Below are 22,172 nucleotides of genomic sequence, written 5' to 3' on the forward strand. Positions count from 1 at the left end.
AAAAAACGCAACAAAATGCACGACACAAGTGCTGCGTGCTCTTTGTGCTTTTTTGTGTGCTGATCGTGATGAGTATGTTTTAACTAGCCCAATTCGCGGCTTTACTACAGATACTGCATAGTGTGAAAAATCACTTTTATTCAGGTGTTTGACAGGAAAAGTAAAAAAAACAGTGGCCAGTGTCTGCCCTGTTTACTTCTTCCCTTGTCATATAACTTTTAAAAAAGTGTACCCACTCTGAAACACCACCACCACTATGCACATCCATTAAGTGTGCTTAACTAGGACCAGTAGAAGATTTTAGATCATCCTTTACAACCAGTAAATTTGCTGGCACTGAAACAGATGCTTCAAGAACATTTTACTAAACAAGCTTTCCTATTACAAGCATAGCACTGCTGGCATTGTTCAAAAAATACAATGTGAGTGGCTGCAAAATAATTAGATATTTCATTACATGTCAATTACAATTATTGAAAGTCACGAAACAACATACATATTGCCTTCTCTTCTTTCTCGTGATAAAATCGATTGATTTGTGGGGTTTAACGTCCCAAAACCACCATATGATTATGAGAGACGCCGTAGTGGAGGGCTCGGGAAATTTTGACCACCTGGGGTTCTTTAACGTGCACCCAAATCTGAGCACACGGGCCTACAACATTTCCGCCTCCATTGGAAATGCAGCCGCCGCAGCCGGGATTTGAACCCGCGAGCTGCGGGTCAGAAGCCGAGTACCTCAGCCACTAGACCACCGCGGCGGGGCTTTCTCGTGATAAAATATCAAGTTTTACACATTTATGGACAGTCCATCACACATAGCACCTGGATGAGATACGTAGAGCTTCGTACCACTTCGCACATTTCCACCTTCCTGACTGGATACCACACGACGCTGTGACAGCTGCATGCATGCATATTTCAGCACGGGGGCTCAAACTACCGTCTGTGGCTCTGTCCTGTGGCTTTTGTCAAAACTTTACTGAAAGTCTTAAGGACACCTTTTTTAGCAATTTTTTTTTTACATGAAACACCTGCTCCAGGCATGGTACATGTTCCGAAGTCCTGCACTCTGCATAGTTGGGGCACACACTCACCAGATTGTCCACAATGGTATCATTCCCGAAATGAATAAAAGAGAGGTCCTTTTTCACAATAGGATAGAAGGGTATCTAGAAAAAAACAATGAACATTATTTAGCCAGAGAAACCTGAAATGTGAAAATATGTACCACTCCATTTGTTCTAACAGCTATGTTTAATTAATTAAATATTCAGTATCACTTAAGGGTGGCAAGTTAGTTAATTGCTACAGTATAATGAATGAAATTATTTTAGTTCCCCAAGAAGAAAATACAGAAAGGCTGAACAAGTTGAACTTACAATTGGTGGTCTGGTCTGTTCACTGTTGATGAGGTTACGGTATTTACACATGTTTCTTGAAGGATCCATTAATTCTTGAAGATCCTGAACAAAACAAAAAATGAAAAAAAAAATCGTGCAAAAGTTTCACATGAGTCAGTGACTTGTATCTGGTAAAAATACAAACGCTACTCGTATAACTTGGTGAACATTTCAGGACAACACCCTCACCAACCAGAAAATTTGAGAGTAATATTTCATGCACATCACTGACAGGAGAAAGCATACTACTTTTTCAAGCCCCATTACACCTCTGCCAACTTCACCATTAAACAAGCTAGACTGGTTTTGAAATGTGCTGGGTTTGAGTTACTTATTGTTATTTCACAACTGCGCCTCTATTATGTGCAAACTGCTTCGGTCCTGAAACAGGCTCAAATGACAAACTGCAAAAATGCCAGTGCCGATTGTAAACTAGCTGTCGCACTTGGGCACTTTGTAATATAACCACCAGACATGATAAAATGAATAAGCACACAGAATATTTAGGATAATGGTTACACACATAGAAAAAGTAGCATGCAGAAAAAGTAGCATGCTGGAGTTATAACTAGCACATACCTCAAACATCTTCTGGTACTTGGTTGGCAATTTATCCCACGTGGATCGTAACCGCGACACTGCTCCATGTCCCAAGCCACTCAGAATTGCAAACATAGAATTGAAGTTTTTGCACTCCTTGCATTGCCCTGATTGAAAAAAATAAAAATATAATTAATATTAAACAGGAGAACAGTTATATATAGGCGAATTTTCGGAGAAGTGTGTATTAAAAATGTTCCGGCTTCGCACAACATTTCTTATGCAAGCTATATGCTCGGGCACACAACTGCATAAAAGCTAGAGTCACAGAATGTAGCAAGTGTTTCTCGATCAGAAATGTGCTTAAAGGTGCACTAAAGGCAAATAATTTAGGTTACATAGAATATTTGATACGTCAATATTGTCAAAAAATGCTAGCTTAGCTTAGCTTTTTTTTATTCTTGGTGAACATGTTTTTGACAGCACAGGGTGTGTGGTGGACAAACTTGCATTTCAGCGATGTCTTCCTCAAGGTAACAGCCCCCAAATGCTATGCTTTCGAGTACTACAAGCACCACATTCTATTGCGGGATGAGGAAGCATCATGATTGCTATGTTGAAAAGCCCCTCATCTCTCAACAATGACGCAAGCAGTTCCATAGTTTCGACTCTCACTCGGCCATTTTTGCTGATGTGCAGCGCTCTGTCGGCCTCATCCAATCCCAAAATTTATTTAAAGTACACGCAAGAAAAATGCTGTGCCCATGTGGTGGTGTCAGCTCGCTTTCTGGCCACACTTTTGATTTTTAGGTATGTTTCAGGCAGAGAAAAGTACCTCTGCCTGTTGGACCGTAAAAGGTAGCACGTTGTATATTCAATTTCATACACTGCTATTGGGGGGCCAAGCAATTTAGATCACACCATGTGCATGTAGACCCTTGAAACATATTCAATAAAATGAAGTATTTTTTTTAGCTCAAAACAAGCATTTAGAGGTTGCTAGAATGCTATTCAAACACTGGACATCAATTTAGTATTAGCCCGTAGAATTTACGCCGCTTATTCACCAAGAATAAAATAATTGTACCACCTCCCTTTCTAAACAATGACAAGAAATAATAAAGGAAAGAAAAGCTACAGCAGCAAAACTTACTTGCCACCTTGACAAACTGCTTCACAGTCTTCATTCTCCGGAGGGGGTTAGTCTCTCCGCAGATTTCAGAGACCACCCAGAACATCTCGCGGTTAACAAGCTGTAAAGCAACAAGCCATAAACTAATGTTAATACACAAGGCATAGGAAAGGAAGGTAAAAAAAAAACATTACGAAAAAAATTTCTATGGCCTTGAATGAACAAGAGTATTTACTATATGTTGTGCAAAAAAAAAGACACAACAGATTGATTTGATTGATTTGTGGGGTTTAAAGTCCCAAAACCACCATATGATTATGAGAGACGCCGAAGTGGAGGACTCCGGAAATTTTGACCACCTGGGGTTACGTGCGCCCAAATCTGAGCACACGGGCCTACGACATTTCCACCTCCATCGGAAATGAAAAAAGACACAACAGAGGCTGGTGTATTGAAACAAAGCAACATAAAGATTAAACACTGGCCAAGTTGGTTTTCGATACAGAACAATTAGCATCTCCCCAATTCTTCAGCACTAGCCATTTCAAAGGCAAAACCGCCACTCAGCCTATGGGAAATGTGCGGCACCTACAAGTGGCGCAGCACTCCACTGCACCAATTCACCGCCAGCGCCGTGAGCAGACAGTTGCGGTCATTTCAGTTTGAGCTGGCGTACTACGAATTGTCTCTCCGTCAGTTAGACCTGCGTTGTATGCAAGTGTGTGTGCGCAGAGGCGACAGGTTTAATCAAACGGGTAGGCTTCTAGAAAGTTAACAGTGCACGATTCTTTTGGGACTCCAAATGAAGATAAAGGATATGAATTTATGGAATCAATTATGTCTTCAATGAGACATTTAACAGAGGAGTGCCAAAGTGTTTTGAAAAGGCCAATAATGCAGCCGACCAGCGCAAAGATTCACCATCAATGTTTGTAAACATTATTTCTTGTCATTATGCCGGCTTATTGTAGTGTAAACAATGGCATTTGTGCTTGACATGTGCTAGACAATACCTTGCTATGCGCTCACTTAAAACGTATTTCATTTAGTAATGCATGGCACTTCCCCGATGTTTTCTGTACAGTATTTCAGATGCATTCAAAGTCGTTGCTCGGGCTACATAAATCCTTGAGTAAATTCGTCCAGTGCCCGCTTTGCACAAAATATCTCAGCTGTCACGTAGTGCAATATGGCGTAGCGTGGCTTCATTTGCACGCAGAGTACTACTGTCAAGGGCTATGGCAGTACATGTGGAATAAAATTTAAAATTCTCAGGGTCCGCGACACATGATCCCTGGAATGTGGAACCTTTTCTCCAATGTTACTGTTTACGAACTGTGATACGGCTGAAAAACAGCACTAGCGTCATCATCATCGTCATCAGCCTGACTACACCCACAGCAGGGCAAAGGCCTCTCCAATGATCCGCCAATCAACCCGGTCTTGGGCTTTCTGCTGTCATGTTATACTTGCAAACTTTTTAATCTCATTGGCCCACCCAACTATCTGTCTCCCCTTTGTGTGCGTTTGCCTTCTCTGGGAAACCAGTCAGTTACCCTTCATGACCAGCGATTATCCTGCATATGTGCTACATGCCCAGCCCATGTCCATGTACTCTTGATTTCAACTATGATCCCTGACCAACTCTGCTCTCTTCTTGATTCTTGAGGTTACCACCAATCATTTTCTTTTTTTAATCGCTCCCTGTGTCGTCCTCAATTTAAGCTGAACTCTCTTTGTAAGCTTCCAGTTTTCTTCAGCAGCCTACTATAGAGAATTGCTGGATCTCTCAATCCGCCAACGAATTTTAGACTGCAGACTCGAGAAAACTTTTCTGGCTGCCCCTCCGTTCCTTCAGCACGGTAAAAATGCGAGTTAACTTGCATGGGGAGTAAATTCACAATGAACTAGCTGCATGTACTTCATAAACGTGCCCGCAAGATCACTTGCTTCAAGCAGCGTACACTAATGCAGTGTTCCCGCTGCTTTCTGAAGCATAGTCAGTGGAAAACTGAGACACTTTGTTCTGGGTGCGTAGTTTTTACAGTTATTGGCGTATACGACACAGCAATTCACATGTGACACTACAAAGCACCACTAAAAACCTGACACGACTCTGCTCATGGGTGGGCTGCTGCACGGAGCACCCCAGTTCATTTCATTCTTTTTCGCACAGCTGTACGGAGCCACTGGCTCGGTGCACACTTTCTATAGTAGAGCGAAACCAAATTAAAAGAAAAAAAAGCAACAAACCTCCGCAAACATGGCCAGCATAGGTGACCCATAAGCAGACTTGACTTCAAAAAGATCATCGATGTACTCGGTGGGCTCAATCTGGCGGAAGATGCTGAAGTCCTCCAGCGTTAGTTGTGTTGCCACCTCCACACTGTTCAGCTGAAGAAAGTTCACTTGGCTCTCGCGTAGGAGCTCCTGCACACAGAAACAATAAAACCGTTCATTCAGAGATGGAAGATGGCCAATGGAGCTTAAACTTCACAGGATTATCTGCCACTCTTTTCTGGATATACATGGAGACCACAAGGCAGAATAGGCATTGCAGTACAAACAACAAAAAGCCTAGTGAACCCATGACCTTACACTCTGTATTGATCACCAGATGCATACCACAAAAGAGCAAATAATTTGTGGATGAGTAATGGTTACACACAAACCCAGCTTCATAATATACACTCCTTAAAGGGGGCTTACAATACCTTTTAAGCATGCTCAGAAAACGCTGCCATCAGTAGTCAAGGGCTCAGAAAATGTGTGAGCATAACATTAAAGTGCAGCATGCAGCCTGGAATTGACAATTAACTCATCAAGTCAGCTATAAGTTGCTTGCTTCTTCTCGACAAATGATGCCATAAACCCAAATCTCCGTGCCATAAACACAAAGTTCACGGCCATCGGCCGATTTGATTGATTGATTGATTGAAAACTTTCTTGGACTTTTTTGGCTTGCTATACAGCCACATACTTCCGGTGCGAAAACGTTAGAAAAATGTAAACACTGCTTGGTTAACATGTCATGGCATTCAACACTGCAGCTGATCAGGCTACCAGAGTCTGAAAAATCTAACGTTGTGCTGCAAGGCATCCGAACTAGTCGTCATGGTTATACATACGGTCATCACAACAATATTTGCACAAGTACTGTATTTACTCGCATAATCGGTGCACCCCCCCCCCCCCTAACTTAGTCGCAGAAAATTCAATTTTTTTAAATTCCGCACACATCAGGTGCACCCTGAACTTTGCCGTGATCAGAAACGATTCTACCCCCAGCAGTACAGTTAGAACGCAGTCCCCGTACCCTGAAGAAAAAAAAAAAAAAGGCGAATCGATGAGCAAATAAAAAAACGAAGTGCAACGACCTAACCAACGTGTTTGTCGAAATAAAACTTGAAAAATAAAAACCGTCTATGAGCGAAAAAAAAAAACGGCTGTTCCATCAATTAGCATATGAGGACAAAGTGGTGAATTTTCCCCGTTTCGTTATAAAGCTCCAACAGGAGAAAGACTTCATTTTGTCCCAGATTGGCAACGCTGATCACACCCCCTCTTTGCTTTGATATGGCGCGGAACATGACAATGGAGGAGAAAGGTGCACGGAGTAGATACACTGATACGATTTGTGGAGTACTTGTACTACTGCACCCCAGTTAATTTCTCAGTAAATAAACTCCTGTTAAATAGAACATATTTTTCTGGTCCCTTCGGGTTCTGTGTAACGAGAGTGCACGAAATAGTATTTTTAAATAACAAGGTTAGACTAAAATATCAGTGCATATTGCGTTGAAATGCAAAAGCAGTTTTTCTATACTCTCAGTTACTGCAGCAGAAATAAACTCCGTCCAACTGCTGAAGCATCACACCCTCTTGATCAAATAAATAACAAAAAAGGCACTCACTGCAGCCATGTCATCAGGTACAAGAGGATCAGTGGAGGCATTGTTGCGCAAGTAGTATCGACTGCTGAGACCAATCTTTTCAGCCAGGTTTTGCATTTGCTCTGGCAAGCGGCGTTGCTTGATTAAGCCACCTTCTCCAACAGACACTTCACACAATGAGTAGAGGCTGCAAACAGGACAAAAGCAAGAAAGGGAATGTCAAAAGTGCAGAGCTTGAGACATCCCACAATTATAAAATGAAATGTGGACGTATATGAACTGTAGATAGAAAAAAGGAACAATGATAAAGGAAAGGGAGAACATTCAGACAACTTGTGTTTTTAATGTGCATTCAAACTTAGTAAATGAGTTTTTCCACAGTGGCTCCATCAATATGTGGCCAGTGCAATTGATAATTCGACCTGTTATCTCGTTCTGATAACATGTTGCTATTGTGACAGGCAGGGGCTAGATGTTGCACAGAGCAACATGGTAGATATTGGTGCAAAGTAGTAATGAACTGTACAAAACAGCACCCAGAGTAGCATGAAAGATGCCAGGGTAGATTAGTGCCAACTGTGTTCATCTGCCCCTTCTACCAGTAAGGTGTAGAATATGACAGTGCCAACGATTCAAGAACCAGCACAGCAACAGTTCCTTACCTGCTAGAGTCTGTGATTCCAAACTCCCGAAGTGCCAGCATCACTACCTCGCGCGCTGTTGTTTCCTGCAGGAATTACAAAGATGAAGTGTCAACCAAAACTTTACCTTATCATAGTTTTTCCTTGATGCAATGTACATTCAACATTTCATAAAACGTAACTGCTGAACAAAACAAAATGCAATAATGAAAAAGAAAAATGAATGCCCCCAAGAATTATTAAACAAGTGTCTTTAATGAACATGTAATGCGGCAAGAAGCACAGACTACAGAAGAAAAAAGCACCGAGAAGTAGGTATTCACCCACTTAAGGGGAGACGCTCCTCGAAAAAGTTTTTTTTTTATTTCTAGTAATAGAGACTTGAAAAGTTTGTTATTAGTCTAGTTTTTCATGCAGATTTCAAATATGCAATCATTTTTTGTGTAGCTGCTATAATTATTGAGTTATGCCATAAACAATAGCAAAAAGTTACATTTTTTGCGGGCACTCTTTTATGTACTAAACTTTCAGTAAAAGCACTGTGTCTGATCTTATTTGACTCTTGGTAGATAGAAAAGTGCAAATATCTATATAGATATGTCACAGAAATATTGGAACCAAGAAAAAAAAATTGTATTGAATGACTTATTTTCAATCTCCCTTGAAACAATAAGCTAATATTTTCACAACTAATGCTGGTAGGCATTGCAATTTAGAGTAGATATTTGCATTCTGCATGTGTTAAAGAATATGTGTGCCAAGTTTCGTTACTATACAATGAATATAAGTTTCTAAAAGGCTGCCCGGAAAACGTGAAACTGTCACAAAAAATGAAAATGAGAAAAACAAGTTTGAAAGTTCGCAAAGTTGGCATTTATTAGGAAATCATTCTTTTTGCATCAAATTGGGGCACAATGAAAAGTACCTTGCCTTGAATGCACTGCAAGTGTCTAGAAGTCCCCTGCACCATAGCTTGGTCCTTCACGGCTCTTGCGGTCAGTGTCCTCAACACGAGCTCTCTTCGCTGTGTTGCGACGGTGTGCCCTCGCTTCTGCAGTTTGCTTCAGGTTCATCTTCCTGATGCGCATGACGTCACAGTGGTCACCATGTGTGGCCAGATCTTGTGAGGGGAGAATTCCAATGCCTTCGAGCACTTCTTCAAAGCCCCTGTGGCCTTTGTTGTACCAGAGTACAGCAAGAGCGGTGGCTGTCTCCACAGTTGTTCTGGAGGTGAACTTTGTTTTTGGACATAGCAGCCATATCTTGCTGTTCAGCGATTCGGCTGCATTCTGTGTCTTGCCATGAAGGTACCGAATAAGGAGTTTCTCCTCTGTAAGGCGCTTGTAGATAGGCATAATTGCCAATCCTTGAGCCTTCGTCAACAGTGGGGTGTGGCGTGGTGCAGACTCCCCCAGTGCTTCCGCACGCTTGTGCTTGCACCACGAATTTGGTCCCGCGGGGCAAAAGTTGTGGCTACTGGCACCATCACTGGAGCAGCAATGAAAATACGATGCCTATATGGCAGTGTACATATTTTGGACACTGTCCTTGTTGCTCGTGATGGCAATCTTGTAATATGTTTGTAGTTTTATTATTGTCGCATCTTTCAGTTTTTCGCCTCGTGGCAGTGGCGTTGCCAATTTCCGTAGGGCAGTTCCCAAGCGCTTTGCAACGTGGTTCGTGCACTCTTCTTTGTCAATAGGGGTGTCACAGTATACATTTGCCTCGCAGACTGCAGTGTAGGCCTTGCTGTCACCATCACTTAGGAAGCTGGTGAATCGCAGTGGAGTTTCATAAGACAAGGTCCTCTGCCATATATTGACAGCTGCCGCAGGTTCCATTGCATGGGATGAGCAGTCAGTGTTTTTTTGGCAAACTGGAAGATGAAAAGCTCGCCATATCTCTTCATCCTCCCCAAGGTCCCTGTGTATACTGCAAGCATGGCAGTAGTTCGAAAGAACTTCAAAATCGAGGCAGAGCCCCGTGTCCAGGGACACGACTGTGCCCACTCCATTGTGGCTTTTATGACCTCTTTTCTGCCAGGTGCCATCAAACATGACTGGCACATCTCTGCCGCCGACTGCGTCCTTCGTGATGTTTCGTGCCTGGTGCAAGTTTTTGCTCACTGCCGTCATCGCCGCACCATGGAGCTTCTTGCAAATGCCGTTGAATGTCTTGTGATCAATCGGGCTCGGAAGACCGAGAATCGCACAAAATCGTGAAAGTTGGTCGTGGCCTGCGCCTATAGCGCGTGCTGCCAGAACTGCCTTCACGTTTACAGCAAAGCTGTCACGCGAGCTGCCGCTGTCAAAACGAGCGCTCGTTCCTTGGTCCCCGGCCGAAGCAGTACGTCTCGACGTGTGCGTGAACCAAAGTGCAGATTCAGGGCAATCAGAATTTTGACAGCACAGTTCGAGGAATGCCGAAAGTCCTTTGCGCTTTCCAGCTGCCTCTCGCACGCCGAGCTTCCGTTCGCGGCAGGTTGGGCATTGCGCACCCGCCACAAGTGCCGTCAGCGCATCGATTTCGCAAAGCAGCATGTTCCCAGTAGCAGCATCTACCGGTCTACGTTCACTCTCGAAGAATCCAATCTTCCTTTGGGATGCACTGACGAATTCCACGGCAGCGGCTATTTCACAACCACTGTCGCAGGGTTCGGTGACGGTGTTAGGCCTATCCGAAGTCGGAGCGTCGGGGCGTTGGTCGGGGGCGACATCGTCGTTCGCTGCCGCTTTGCGAAGCGTCCGACGCCGTTTCCCTCGATACTTGTGGCGAGTTCTGAACTTTCGATTATCTGAACTGCACTTCTTCGGGCTTGCCATGACGCAAAAATGCAGAGAAACGCAGAAAAACTCGATCGCGACGTCCGAGGCTTCACTCTTTTGCCGGAGAGATAGGAGGGGGAGGAGCGTGGAGCGCACCGCCGTCCAATGGCGGCCTCGCGCTGTGTGCCGCGATATTCGAAACGCGTGACGTACGCGTTGTTTTTCTCGTTTTTTGTTTATTCTGCGTGAAGGCACGAGACTGGCTACTAGTGGATTATGAAGGATACGGCCTTCGCAGCATGCGTGCACGATTGCAAATGGCGGCCAACAAGTCGTTTTCGCGACAGGACGACGCGAACTTCGCCGTTTTTCACGACTTTCGCGCATTTCTCGCGTCACCGCTGCCCACTTGGAAGCATTTTTTGATAATTTCTCGTGCGAATTTCAGCTTGATATTTTCAGAAGTAATAGATTATAATCCAAGGATGCCAATACAGCCGGAAAAAAAAAGCGAAAATTTTCCGGAAAACCGCGACTTTTCGACCCGCGTCTCCACTTAATGTACACAAGAGCTTAATTTTTTATATTGGGAGTGCTTTTTTGTGTTTTTACAACTCGACGCGCACGTGTTCTTGCATTTTGCCCCTCCCATCATGAAGCCGTTACAACCAGGAGCTGAACAAGGCAGATCAACAAATTCCACAGCTATCACGTCCAGTAAGGCTATATAGGAACAACAGAAGAAATGATGACAGAAAGTACTAGCACGCACCCTATGGATGAGCAGGTATTTGCAGGTCTGGTCTGCTTTGTACACCTTCAACACATGCTCAGGAAAGTCGCGGCCAGGGGCGTCTGCCCCTTCACAGTGGGGTGTCACAATGAGCGAGCTCAAATCGGGGTTGCTGTGACTGTGATACAATTGGCCTGCTCCAGTGCCGCAATTTCCTGGTGTGATGGCATGGGCTGGAGACGAGCCGCTGCGACCAACCCGATGGTTGCCACAGCCGGAGCCTACACTTGACCCACTGTGCGTAGAGTAGAGGCTGTCATCAGAACTGTTTAGTTGAGACTCCCTGTAAAGATGAAGAAAAGTAAAAGCTCTCAAATTTTAATTCTTCCAATCCAAAGTATATCAGTACCACTTTTACATAATTACATACCTTACACTTGACATAAAAGAGCAGTTTCTAAGTGTCAGAGGAATGGTATCCAAAATAAAACTACTTTATGCCCTCCCTGCCTCTAGCAGCTGGAAAGTAACACTGCATTTCAACAAAGGAAGCAAAACTTTCATAATAATTATCAAGAAATATTTACAATATTCTACCTCATCATTGCATAAAGGCACCGGGCAGTGATATATTCCTAAAGGTACTTCTGGCTCAAATTTTTCAATGGAAAGTCGTGCAATATACAGTTGCTCAGTGCAGTGTGGTTTCAACAGTGTTCACAATAACCCTGCCAGCACTTCTGTCCTCGTCTGTCCACGACTGCATTAGAAGCCCATGTACATCGAAAGCTTTTGTTTGTTGGGCCCAACCTTGTAATCAAGAGTGCCCCGAGGCTTACGCTCTTCTTTAAAGGCCCCCTGACAGTGAAAGTTTTGTTTGAGAGTTTTTGCGATCATTTGTAGCTTTGTGTCTGGTAATGCCGAAATTGTATGACAAATGCTGTAACGCATCGTACAGTTAATGCTAGCGGCATTATTTCAGAACTATTTTGTGTCAGTTCAAAATACCCAGCTAAATACCATAAGAAACTAGTGCCCCACAACCGAGCAGTGTCTGGGACTACATGCGCTCATTAGGTGACACTGAAACACGCCTTCCAAATAGGGGGACCCACGGGCATTGAATAATAAGACTTTGTGGTTGCTTTAGGCATGTTTCTCTTAGAAAGCCCGATAACAGAGCGAGAGAGGCGACGAAGAATAGTCCGCACCAGGTGCCAGTCAGGGTATTGTGCATGCCCTGCAAACGTTCTTGACCTCTGCAACGTCGCAAGAGGATCCTCTATCTACGTGAAACCACAGAAAACGTCGATTGTACCTGAATAACCGGAGGAGCACGCACCCTTATTTTAAAACCAAATTAAGATATCTTCTAGGCAACGCTCGCCACTAATAATGAGTCAGAGGTGGCCCCGCATGCAGGACTATCAAAGAACACAAGCATCTCGAGTTTCCAAACTTGGTGTCAGGTGTCTTTTAATGCTAACACAGACACCACCGGAAGCCTCAGGTGCCCTCTGCATATAAGAATCAACACTGCAAACTCACACATTCAGTGTCTTGGGGATGAAGTTCATCTTGGCCAAAGCTTTCTTGAGCTTAGCCCGGTGGCCTAGTGTCATGAACCCTTTCTTGTCTTCCTTGCAGGAGACATCCCCATTTCCTGCACATGATCCTGATGAGGACACAGAGGCCACTGGTGCGGGGGATCCTGCTGCAGATGACGAGTGCTGGCCGCCCCAGCCAACCCCCAGTGGCAAGCCACCAACCCCAAGTGGGAGCCCAACTACATCACTCCACTCGAGGTGCGACGAGAGCCGGAGGCGTGGATCAGGCTGCAGCCGCAAAATCTCAGAGCTCTTGCGACCACGTGGACGCATAGCCTTTTCTGGGTTATTCAGCATCTCCTTAAACTCTGGATGTTCCAATATATTGTAAAAGGGGACGGGGGAGACAGAGAGATGCATTAATGGTGTTACACACTCCCGAGCACACTAAACGCTAAAAGACCCAACAATAAAATCTTCAGTTTGTCTGTGTGACAGCACTACGCAGCCATCAAGTTGCCATGGTCCATTACAAGGCTGATATTGGTGTTTATAATGAAGCCCTTTCTATCTTCCTCTACCCCAACACAGGCCGAGGAGCCATCCTTTCATGAACAACATGCATGTGTCCTTTCATCATGTTTTATAGTTCTTAGAGCATCTGTTTTTCCTCAATATCTAGCTTGAGTGCTGTGTCTTTCCAAATCTTTAGGGTGCTGTCAGAATGTGATTATTCATAGGTGCCCTAACTGTAGTTGGGCTTTATACTGGTTCATATTCTCAAGTGCCATTCTATGTGCTTTTATTAAGTGATAAGAAAAAGATCGCTGCAAGAAAATAAGAAGCATCCACGGTAAAGGCATGTCTATCGCACAACTTTTGACAGCACTCATCTGGAAAACCACTGGTTTCACAAAAAAAAAAAAAAAAAGGCTATTCAATTGTCATAAACTTTTAAATGTGAATAATTTACAGCATATAGAAACTGCAGCTCATTGCAAACTATTGTAGAAATGAAGAAACAAAATTTTAGTATCGGCTAAGCACAAAGATTTTCTGCGCTACTCACCAAGAAGATTTGACCTGACAGTGATACAGAGGTGTGTGGCCTTCCTCAAAATCTCCATGGCCTGATTGAATGACATGGTGGCAAAGCTCTGGCCATTCACTTCCAGGATCTCATCGCCGCGCTTGAGCCAGCCGTCCTCAGATTTGGAATTGGCCTTGTCCACTTTGGCCACAAAGATAGCGTTGCCAGTTTCGTAGCCTCCGAGAATTTGAAAAGGAAGCTCATCGTCCCGCGATGACCTCGCCAAGGTCACAACCCGTGTGCGTGCCTTCGTTGCACATGCAATGTTTAGCAAACGCAACTGCGCATGCATTTTCTGCAAAAAGATGATGAGAAAGCAGGAGTTTATTCATTTTTTTTTTCAATTAAGACAAAAAAAACAAACCAGCGAGGTTTCTTATCTCATACACAATTTAGTGCAATTATTAAGTGTGCAAATAGCAAAACTGCAGCTACAACCAAATAGCACGAAGAGTGAAGAAATGCATTGCTCTCACATAAAGTGCAAAGAACACACATGAGCAAGTAAAGAAACCTGGTTTACCGTAATGTTTCTCCACTCATCAGCATATTTAGCACTGTTACAAGTACAAAGCAACTGGCAGTGCAAATAAAGCAGTGCAAAATAAGAATAGAGAATATACATATGCAGTTTCTTTCTGTAAGGACATAATTTAAATGGCAGCACAAAGAAAACACAAGACCAAAAGGAGGAAAGGATGATGAAACACAGTGTTCCATGGTAAATTTTCTGTGTGGCCTTACATATTACGGACAAGTCCTGGTCTAAAATAAGTCTATCAAACAATTGGACAAGGGTACGATTATTTTTTTAGGACATTCAGTGACTGTAAGCACTATAAAAAGTATCACAGGATAGCCGAGACAACTCAGCATAGTAAGAAAAAAAAAAAAGACAGAGATAGACATAAACTCCATAACTATCAAATACAACAAGTTGTCAGGCAAGTGGAGTCAGTACTCAATATAGAGCAAGAAATTTAAACAGCTAAATTAATTAAAGACAACACTTCACACAGTGCTCAAAAAGTATTTGCCAAACATAGGGACACAGACCAGCTTCTGAAAGCAAATAAGGCAAGCTCTCACATTTGCTTCGAGGCACTGCTCAAATTGCTCCAAAAACTCCATCATTTCTGGATCAGTCTCAAAATCGGTGAAGTGGTTGTTGACCCAAAGAAGTACAACCCTTGTCACCTATAATGGGAAAGAAATAAGTAGGTTAAAAAGTTGCAAGTCATCTAGAAATGCATATGAATTCCTTGAGACTGGCTTGAGGACTTTTCATAGGCTTAAATATACAGTTGAACCCCGCTACAATGAAACTCACGGGGCTCTAAAAATATTTCGTTGAAACGAGAATTTCGTTGAAGCGAGAATTTCGTTGTAGTGAAATAAAAAAAATATAGCTGATCCGGGCTAGCAAAAAAAAAAAAAAACGTTTGTTTTTAAAATTAAAAAAGTGCCCGCTGCTTCCTATTCTTTCCCAGCAGCGTCACGACGCGATTCACAGACGTGCGTAATGAGGCCATGGTGAAAATCACGCTGAAACAACCCCTACAACCGCTTTCGTAAACGACTAAACAGTTGCATTAACACGTTAATACCAGCAGCCGTCCGCCGTCATGTGCATCCGACAACGCTGAGATGGAGGCAGGGTATCGCGGAGCGCCGACTTTTGCCTTATTCTATACCATTCTTGTCATCCATGACTCGCGGCTAGCCGATTTCGTTGATAATGCAGACAAACAGCCGATCTGATTAGGTACCACACTGGCCAAGCGCGAATAAAATGATAAGCATTGGAATCTGAAAAGGCATCGCTCCGTGGTGGCACGCAGCAGCTGTAGCAGCTGCGTGAACAAAACCATGAACTGAGTGACAGCTTCAGCTTCAGATCATCTGCAGCTCGAAAGCAAGCCAGTTGCAAAAGCAGGGCCATCCTCCATGCAGCAGGGCAGTCTCATTGCCATTGCTGTCGAGCAATGGCGGTGCCTACGCTTGCTGAACAGCGGCGGTTCCTGGTAGTGCCAACGCGTGTTTTAGACTTCGTCAACGTATTTTCACGTACTCAAAAGGCATGTAAGTGTCAAAGATTGGGTTTCCTGTATAACATTAAATATCTGAGCCTGGAATTGCATCGTGAAATTTCATTTCATTGAAGCAGGACAACAGAAGAAATAGTGTTCATTGTGGCGACAATAGTTATGCATTGACTCCTATGGACTGCCGACAGAGAACAGTGAATTTTTCAATGTAGCGGAAATTTCCTTGAAGCGGCGTTCGTTGTAGTGGGGTTCAACTGCAGTCCTCTTGGACAGAACTAAAAGATTACAGGTACAGCCTCTAGACTTTTCTTTAATTTTCAGTCAATTCCTTGCATAGCTGATAAACACGATAAATGCTACCATTTCTCATTTTCCCACGATTGTATACTCAAGTTGTACAAGCAGTTTGTCACGAACTGTACACGTTTTCGTAAACAAACTTTGCAATGACCAGAGCAAAGTAACCAACTGATAATTGAAATATGCAAAAAAAGGTTTTTTTAGATCACGTCAGGTTACTACACTGATCCAGTGCCCACCCCATAAGGCCAGTACACATTGTTATGCCAGCGAGTCCTCGTCAAACGTCCGTGCCTCTGAAACAGGCAATCTGGGTCAAGGCCAGCCCGCACTCCGCCGGGCGCGAACAACTCCACGGCGTGAACACGCGCGGCGCATCTGTGGCCCACGTGCATTGAGTCAGTTGCGCACGTGACAGCGAGCCGGCGTCCTCATGTCTGGTGGCCTGACGCATCGCGCGGCGAACCCCATTGGAGGAGCCTGCTCGGAAGACCAGCGGCGCTTCTGATTGGACATTTTAGTTGGGCCCGGTGTAAATAAAAGAAGCCCTGCGGCGCGTCGCGATCGGAGATCCTAGGAGAGGAGTCCCCGTGTCGGAGTGCCGGCATGTGTGTGAGTCAGCGGTTTTAGGCGAAAGGCTGACCTATGTGTTAGAGAGAGGAGCTCGGCTCTTCGAGTCTCTGCCGGCCCCAGTGCCGAAATTGTAACGCCTCTGTATATATGCTGTACATAAACCTTGTTTAACCCACCGTCGTCTCGTCCGCTCGTCTCCTCAGCTCTGCGCAGAAGCAGTCGCGAGCTGAGAAACATACGCTACCAAACGGCTGGTGACCTTCCCGGCGGAGTTGAAAGCAGTGGCGCCTCCGGGGCCGTGTTGGCGTCGCCGTCTTTCGCAACAGTGGTGGCTTCGGCGGGATCGGTCCGTCGTTTCTCAACAGTGGTTGGCAGCTGCGGGATCGGCCGGCGTCAGCGACATCGATGCGGTGAGTGCCTGATGTTTTCCCCTCAGTTCACCAGACTACTCTAGCTCAGGTTGTAGTAGTTTAGAGAAGGGCTGTGTGAAGCATTAGAGTGAGCTTTGATCGTTTCAAGCAAAGTCGAAGTGCTTTGAAACCAAAGTTAATGCGGAGGGGGTAAACACGGGAGAGTGAAAAGTTGCTTGCGCGTCTTGCTAGTTGACTTATAGTGGGTACGGCAAGTAAATTGTTAACAGGGGCAAACAGCAAGAGGCTAGTGTGAACGATGGAGAACCTTAAAGTGAAGGAACTCATCGAAATTTGTGAGGAACTCGGCATTACTTTGGGCCGTGCGAAACGAAAGCAAGCGATCCTTGAGATCATGAAGGATGAGGGAGTGTCGGCTGAGGAAGTCGATGAGGCCTGGGTGGATATTAAAGCACGCCGTGAGGAGGCTGAAAGGCGAGAAGTAGAAGCTCGCGAACGTGAGGAGGCTGAAAGGCGAGAAGCTCGTGAAGAGGCTGAAAGGCGCGAAGCTCGCGAACGTGAAGAAAGGCGGGCAAACGGAAGCGGAGAAATCGAGTGAGGTTTCTACCACACGGGCGTTTGAATCACGGAAGCCGCTAATCTGCTACAACTGCAAAAAGGAAGGGCACATCGCGATAAACTGTCAGCAAATGTTTGCAACTATCCTAGAATCGGAAAACAAACGGAAGCCGCTAATCTGCTACAACGGCAAAAAGGAAGGACACATCGCGATAAACTGTCAGGAAAAATTTGCCTTCGCAACAATCCGAGAATCAGAAAAAAACATGCGGTTGTTGGAGCCGTATCTCCAAGAAATTAGGGTGAATGAGAAAACGTGCCGAGCACTTAGAGACTCAGCGGCAACCATGGACGTTGTCCATCCTTCATTGGTGTCTCCGGATGACTTCACAGGAGAATGCGCGTGGATCAGGCAAGTCGCCGAGGAGCAGAGTGTTCGCTTACCAATCGCCACCGTTGTCATTGAAGGCCCGTTCGGTAAGCTTTGCACCGAAGCGGCTGTGTCTGCCGCGCTGAATGGTCGTTTTTCTTATCTTTTCTCCAACAACTCGGAGCAGCTTCTCAAAGAGCAGGGCAAATCGTTCTTCCCCAACTTAGCGTGCATGGCTCCCACGCGATCGCAAGCGCGAAAGCTTTCGCGGAAGCTTGACTTGGTTCCATGCGGTGAACTCTCAAGTGACCTTGTCGGCGGGTCGACGGAACCCCAGAAAGGGAATTTTCCGCATGAGTCATGTGAGCCGTCACGCGAGCGGCCCGTCGCGGGAGCGGCCGGCGCGGTATGCGCTGGGGGAGACGACGTGGCGCCATTGAGTCAGAGCGAGAGGGTTGCAACGCTCTCGCCTGTAGCGGAAAGTTGGAGCGAGCTGCCGAGAGTTGGTCGAGAGACGCTCATTCGAGGGCAGAGTGAGGATCTCTCGATTGAAGCGCTAGTGGAAAGCCAAATTGAAGCGCTCGTGGAAAGCCAGAAAAACGCGGCAAAAGTGCTGTCGAAGGAGCACTACGAGAAATCGGGGAAGAAGCGCGCTTTTGAAGTTGATAATCAGGTAATGCGGCTGCAGCCACCAAAAAGGAACAAGCTTGAGGTTGATTGGGAAGGGCCCGCCACAGTATTATCGAAGCCTTGCGATACAACTTATGAGGTGCAAGTAGGAAGGCGGCAGAACAAAATTTACAACTTGATGAAACCCAATGTTCAACATCAAGCGGTCGTAAATCTGGTGCTGAATGCTTCAAAGGAAGAGGAAGCAGAAATTTTGAGTTCTAGTGAAGTAATCGAAGGGGGATCGAAAGTAATCCGGGAGCAGATAAACCTAGAGCCTAGCTTAAGTGAAGGAGGACCTGAGAAAGAGGACCTGAGAAAGATTGGTTCCGAGTTTGAAGACGTGTTTTCGGACCGCCCCGGAGACACGAGGGTGATCGAACACGATATCGAGCTAAGCGGTGAGGAGCCAATCCATAGCCAGCCGTATCGTTGTTCTCCTGTGGAACGTCGCAAGTGTGAGCCGCTCTTGGTGCCGCATAGGTATCGTCGCCTAAAAGTGGCCAGTTACTGAAGTGGGGCATGTTGCTCCACAGCGCAACTTTGACGTTCGCTAAAGAAAAAAAAAAAAGGTAAACGCTAATGCAGGTGCATTGAGCAGTGCGTTCCAGCTAGTAACTTCTCAACCCTTCGGTTTCTGGCTGGCGATTCGGGGCAAAATTTTGACCTCATCACGACCTGGGCTGAGCGCTCTCGTTCAGAGTGATCTCAAGGGGCCAACTTTATGTGGTATTCTAATTCGTTACGTTGTTGTACGTGGGAAAAAAAAATTGAGTTGTCACTTTAAGAGTCTTTTGTCCCACATGTGCCTCTTGATGTAGAGGGAACGAAATTCCGATAGACACGTAGATAGGTATATGTTGTTCTATACTTTGTCTGGTGTTCTGTTGGGTGACCGAGGGCACTTGCTTGTGTCGTGTGTTGTCTGTTGTCGAACCGTTCTTAGCAAGTTGCAGAACCATCGACAAGTGCTGAAACCGAAGATGGTCAGAAGAGACGAGTGAAGCTGGTCAGCAAGTTGTGGCGACAAGCCAGTGGAGCGGGGATCCGTCGTCAATGATGGGATGTGTTCCCGGAACAGTCTGGAGCTGTATTCTCCCCATGGCCCTGGAGGCGAACCTGGAGGGACCTGGCGAACGAGCGCACCTGACATCCGAGCCCCGTGGAAGCAGCTCGTCTTTCCGGTGCATTGTCTGGCGGCGGGGGTGCTGTTATGCCAGCGAGTCCTCGTCAAACGTCCGTGCCTCTGAAACAGGCAATCTGGGTCAAGGCCAGCCCGCACTCCGCCGGGCGCGAACAACTCCACGGCGTGAACACGCGCGGCGCATCTGTGGCCCACGTGCATTGAGTCAGTTGCGCACGTGACAGCGAGCCGGCGTCCTCATGTCTGGTGGCCTGACGCATCGCGCGGCGAACCCCATTGGAGGAGCCTGCTCGGAAGACCAGCGGCGCTTCTGATTGGACATTTTAGTTGGGCCCGGTGTAAATAAAAGAAGCCCTGCGGCGCGTCGCGATCGGAGATCCTAGGAGAGGAGTCCCCGTGTCGGAGTGCCGGCATGTGTGTGAGTCAGCGGTTTTAGGCGAAAGGCTGACCTATGTGTTAGAGAGAGGAGCTCGGCTCTTCGAGTCTCTGCCGGCCCCAGTGCCGAAATTGTAACGCCTCTGTATATATGCTGTACATAAACCTTGTTTAACCCACCGTCGTCTCGTCCGCTCGTCTCCTCAGCTCTGCGCAGAAGCAGTCGCGAGCTGAGAAACATACGCTACCAAACGGCTGGTGACCTTCCCGGCGGAGTTGAAAGCAGTGGCGCCTCCGGGGCCGTGTTGGCGTCGCCGTCTTTCGCAACAGTGGTGGCTTCGGCGGGATCGGTCCGTCGTTTCTCAACAACATACAGGAGGGATATCAACGACACCAAGTGAAGCTGTTTGTTTGGGCCCGCTCAAGGGCGCACAGTTCAGTGCATGCAAGGAAAGTCACCAAACCACACCATCTTTTACTGTTAATATCCTAAACTTCCTGGCAGGTTTGAGGCCACAATGGGCACAAAGTCATCTATCTAAGCAGTGAACAGATAACTGTGAAATGATTGATTCAGTCTAATTGGTACTTTCTTTCCATTCAAGGACGAGATGGTAATCTTATGGAGAAGCCGAAAAGTAACACATGTGGTCTTTCAAAGCATTGGTTATTCCACTGAAGTCACAGTTGCTTTCAACAGTTTTTATACTTTTGTTGCCATTTATGATGGTGCAAAGATCCTGGTCAAATCCGCCTCAATGTTAATTACAACTGTCAGCAAAAATATTAAACTGGTTGCGTATAGTTCTGTATCAAGATGTGCAAAATATTCGGGACGAATATTCTGCACGATCAACCCCAAATTGGTTTTGAAAAGTAATGAAAGCAGTGTGCAACTATGCAGGAGGAGTTTCCTCGGAGGCTTAAAGTGCTCCGACTTAATGTGGTTTGTCGAGGTGTCCTTCTGAACGAACTTGATCAGACGCTTGGCATTATGTCACATCTCCCAATTTCCATCTTGAAAGCACGGTGCCAGGCACACTCCATAACATGGTGTGCCTGGCTAACGCACTAGTGGCACTATAACCAATTAATGATTGATATGTGGGGTTTCACCCCCCAAAACCACCATACGATTATGAGAGACGCCGTAGTGGAGGGCTCAGAAAATTTCGACCACCCGAGGTTCATTAACGTGCACCCAAATCTGAGCACACGATCCTACAACATTTCTGCCTTCATCGGGAATGCAGCCGCCGCAGCCGGGATTCGATCCCGCGACATGTGGGTCAGCAGCCAAGTACCTTAGCCATTAGACCATCACGGCGCGGCATGGCACTATAGCCAAGACAAACAAGCTTGATGTCTTGAGTTTCTATAACCCACTTCAACAGTGCATATAAAAAATCTGCAAAGTTAACACTTCTGCCACAGTCCAATGAAGACCAACATATCTGGCAGTCACACGAGTGAATGAACTGCAGCTACACTTGCCACAATTTGTGCACGTGCTCGAGCAGTTACAAGTAGCAAGGCTCAGACTTGCAACACGTGATCTAAACCAAGAGTTCGAAAACCTTTAGAAAGAATACCACCAGTTTTCAGACGCCGGTGCTGGTAAAGCAACAAAAATAACAATACAACTATATAAACACTCACCTTATCCCTCAACTGGGGGTCATTGAACCACGAGAGGAGTTTGCTGCAGACCACCATAGAGCTTGGAATGAATGTGCGATATGTCAGTAAGAAGTCTTCTATGTAGCCTGGGTCAAGTGCATTCTCTTCAAACAACTGTGCCAACAGTCGATCTGGCGTCCCCTGTAAGGACACGCAAAAACATTGAACGGGAGTGGCTACTTCGAGTTAAAATAATGTCAGCATTCGGAACTCGTAGCTAATGCCATGAAGCCCCTTGATTGTTTCTCTAGTGCAATTTCCACTAAGAAAAGTGCCGTAAAAATACAGTTAAATGCACTCTACTGCAGAGCATTTTTCTCGATTCATTTGCAGCTTTAAG

The 22,172-nt window shown here is 45.6% G+C and overlaps 1 protein-coding gene across 10 annotated transcripts in view; it reads right to left on the reverse strand.

The window, feature by feature from the left end:
- LOC119161094 (rap guanine nucleotide exchange factor 2) overlaps nt 1–22,172 on the reverse strand; it is a 720,936-nt gene that overhangs the window by 38,062 nt on the left and 660,702 nt on the right. For all 10 annotated transcript variants that reach the window (XM_075879936.1, XM_075879935.1, XM_075879938.1 and 7 more), the window contains 12 exons: nt 21,812–21,973; nt 14,834–14,941; nt 13,724–14,039; nt 12,656–13,022; nt 11,147–11,450; nt 7,631–7,695; nt 6,990–7,155; nt 5,329–5,505; nt 3,097–3,196; nt 1,983–2,110; nt 1,383–1,466; nt 1,098–1,172 (listed from right to left, as the gene is read on the reverse strand). In XM_075879936.1, the coding sequence (XP_075736051.1) occupies nt 1,098–1,172; nt 1,383–1,466; nt 1,983–2,110; nt 3,097–3,196; nt 5,329–5,505; nt 6,990–7,155; nt 7,631–7,695; nt 11,147–11,450; nt 12,656–13,022; nt 13,724–14,039; nt 14,834–14,941; nt 21,812–21,973 (2,052 nt within the window). The remainder of the gene's footprint in view (nt 1–1,097; nt 1,173–1,382; nt 1,467–1,982; nt 2,111–3,096; nt 3,197–5,328; nt 5,506–6,989; nt 7,156–7,630; nt 7,696–11,146; nt 11,451–12,655; nt 13,023–13,723; nt 14,040–14,833; nt 14,942–21,811; nt 21,974–22,172) is intronic.

This window comes from Rhipicephalus microplus, chromosome X (assembly GCF_043290135.1).
Source record: "Rhipicephalus microplus isolate Deutch F79 chromosome X, USDA_Rmic, whole genome shotgun sequence".
Lineage (NCBI taxonomy): Eukaryota > Metazoa > Arthropoda > Arachnida > Ixodida > Ixodidae > Rhipicephalus > Rhipicephalus microplus.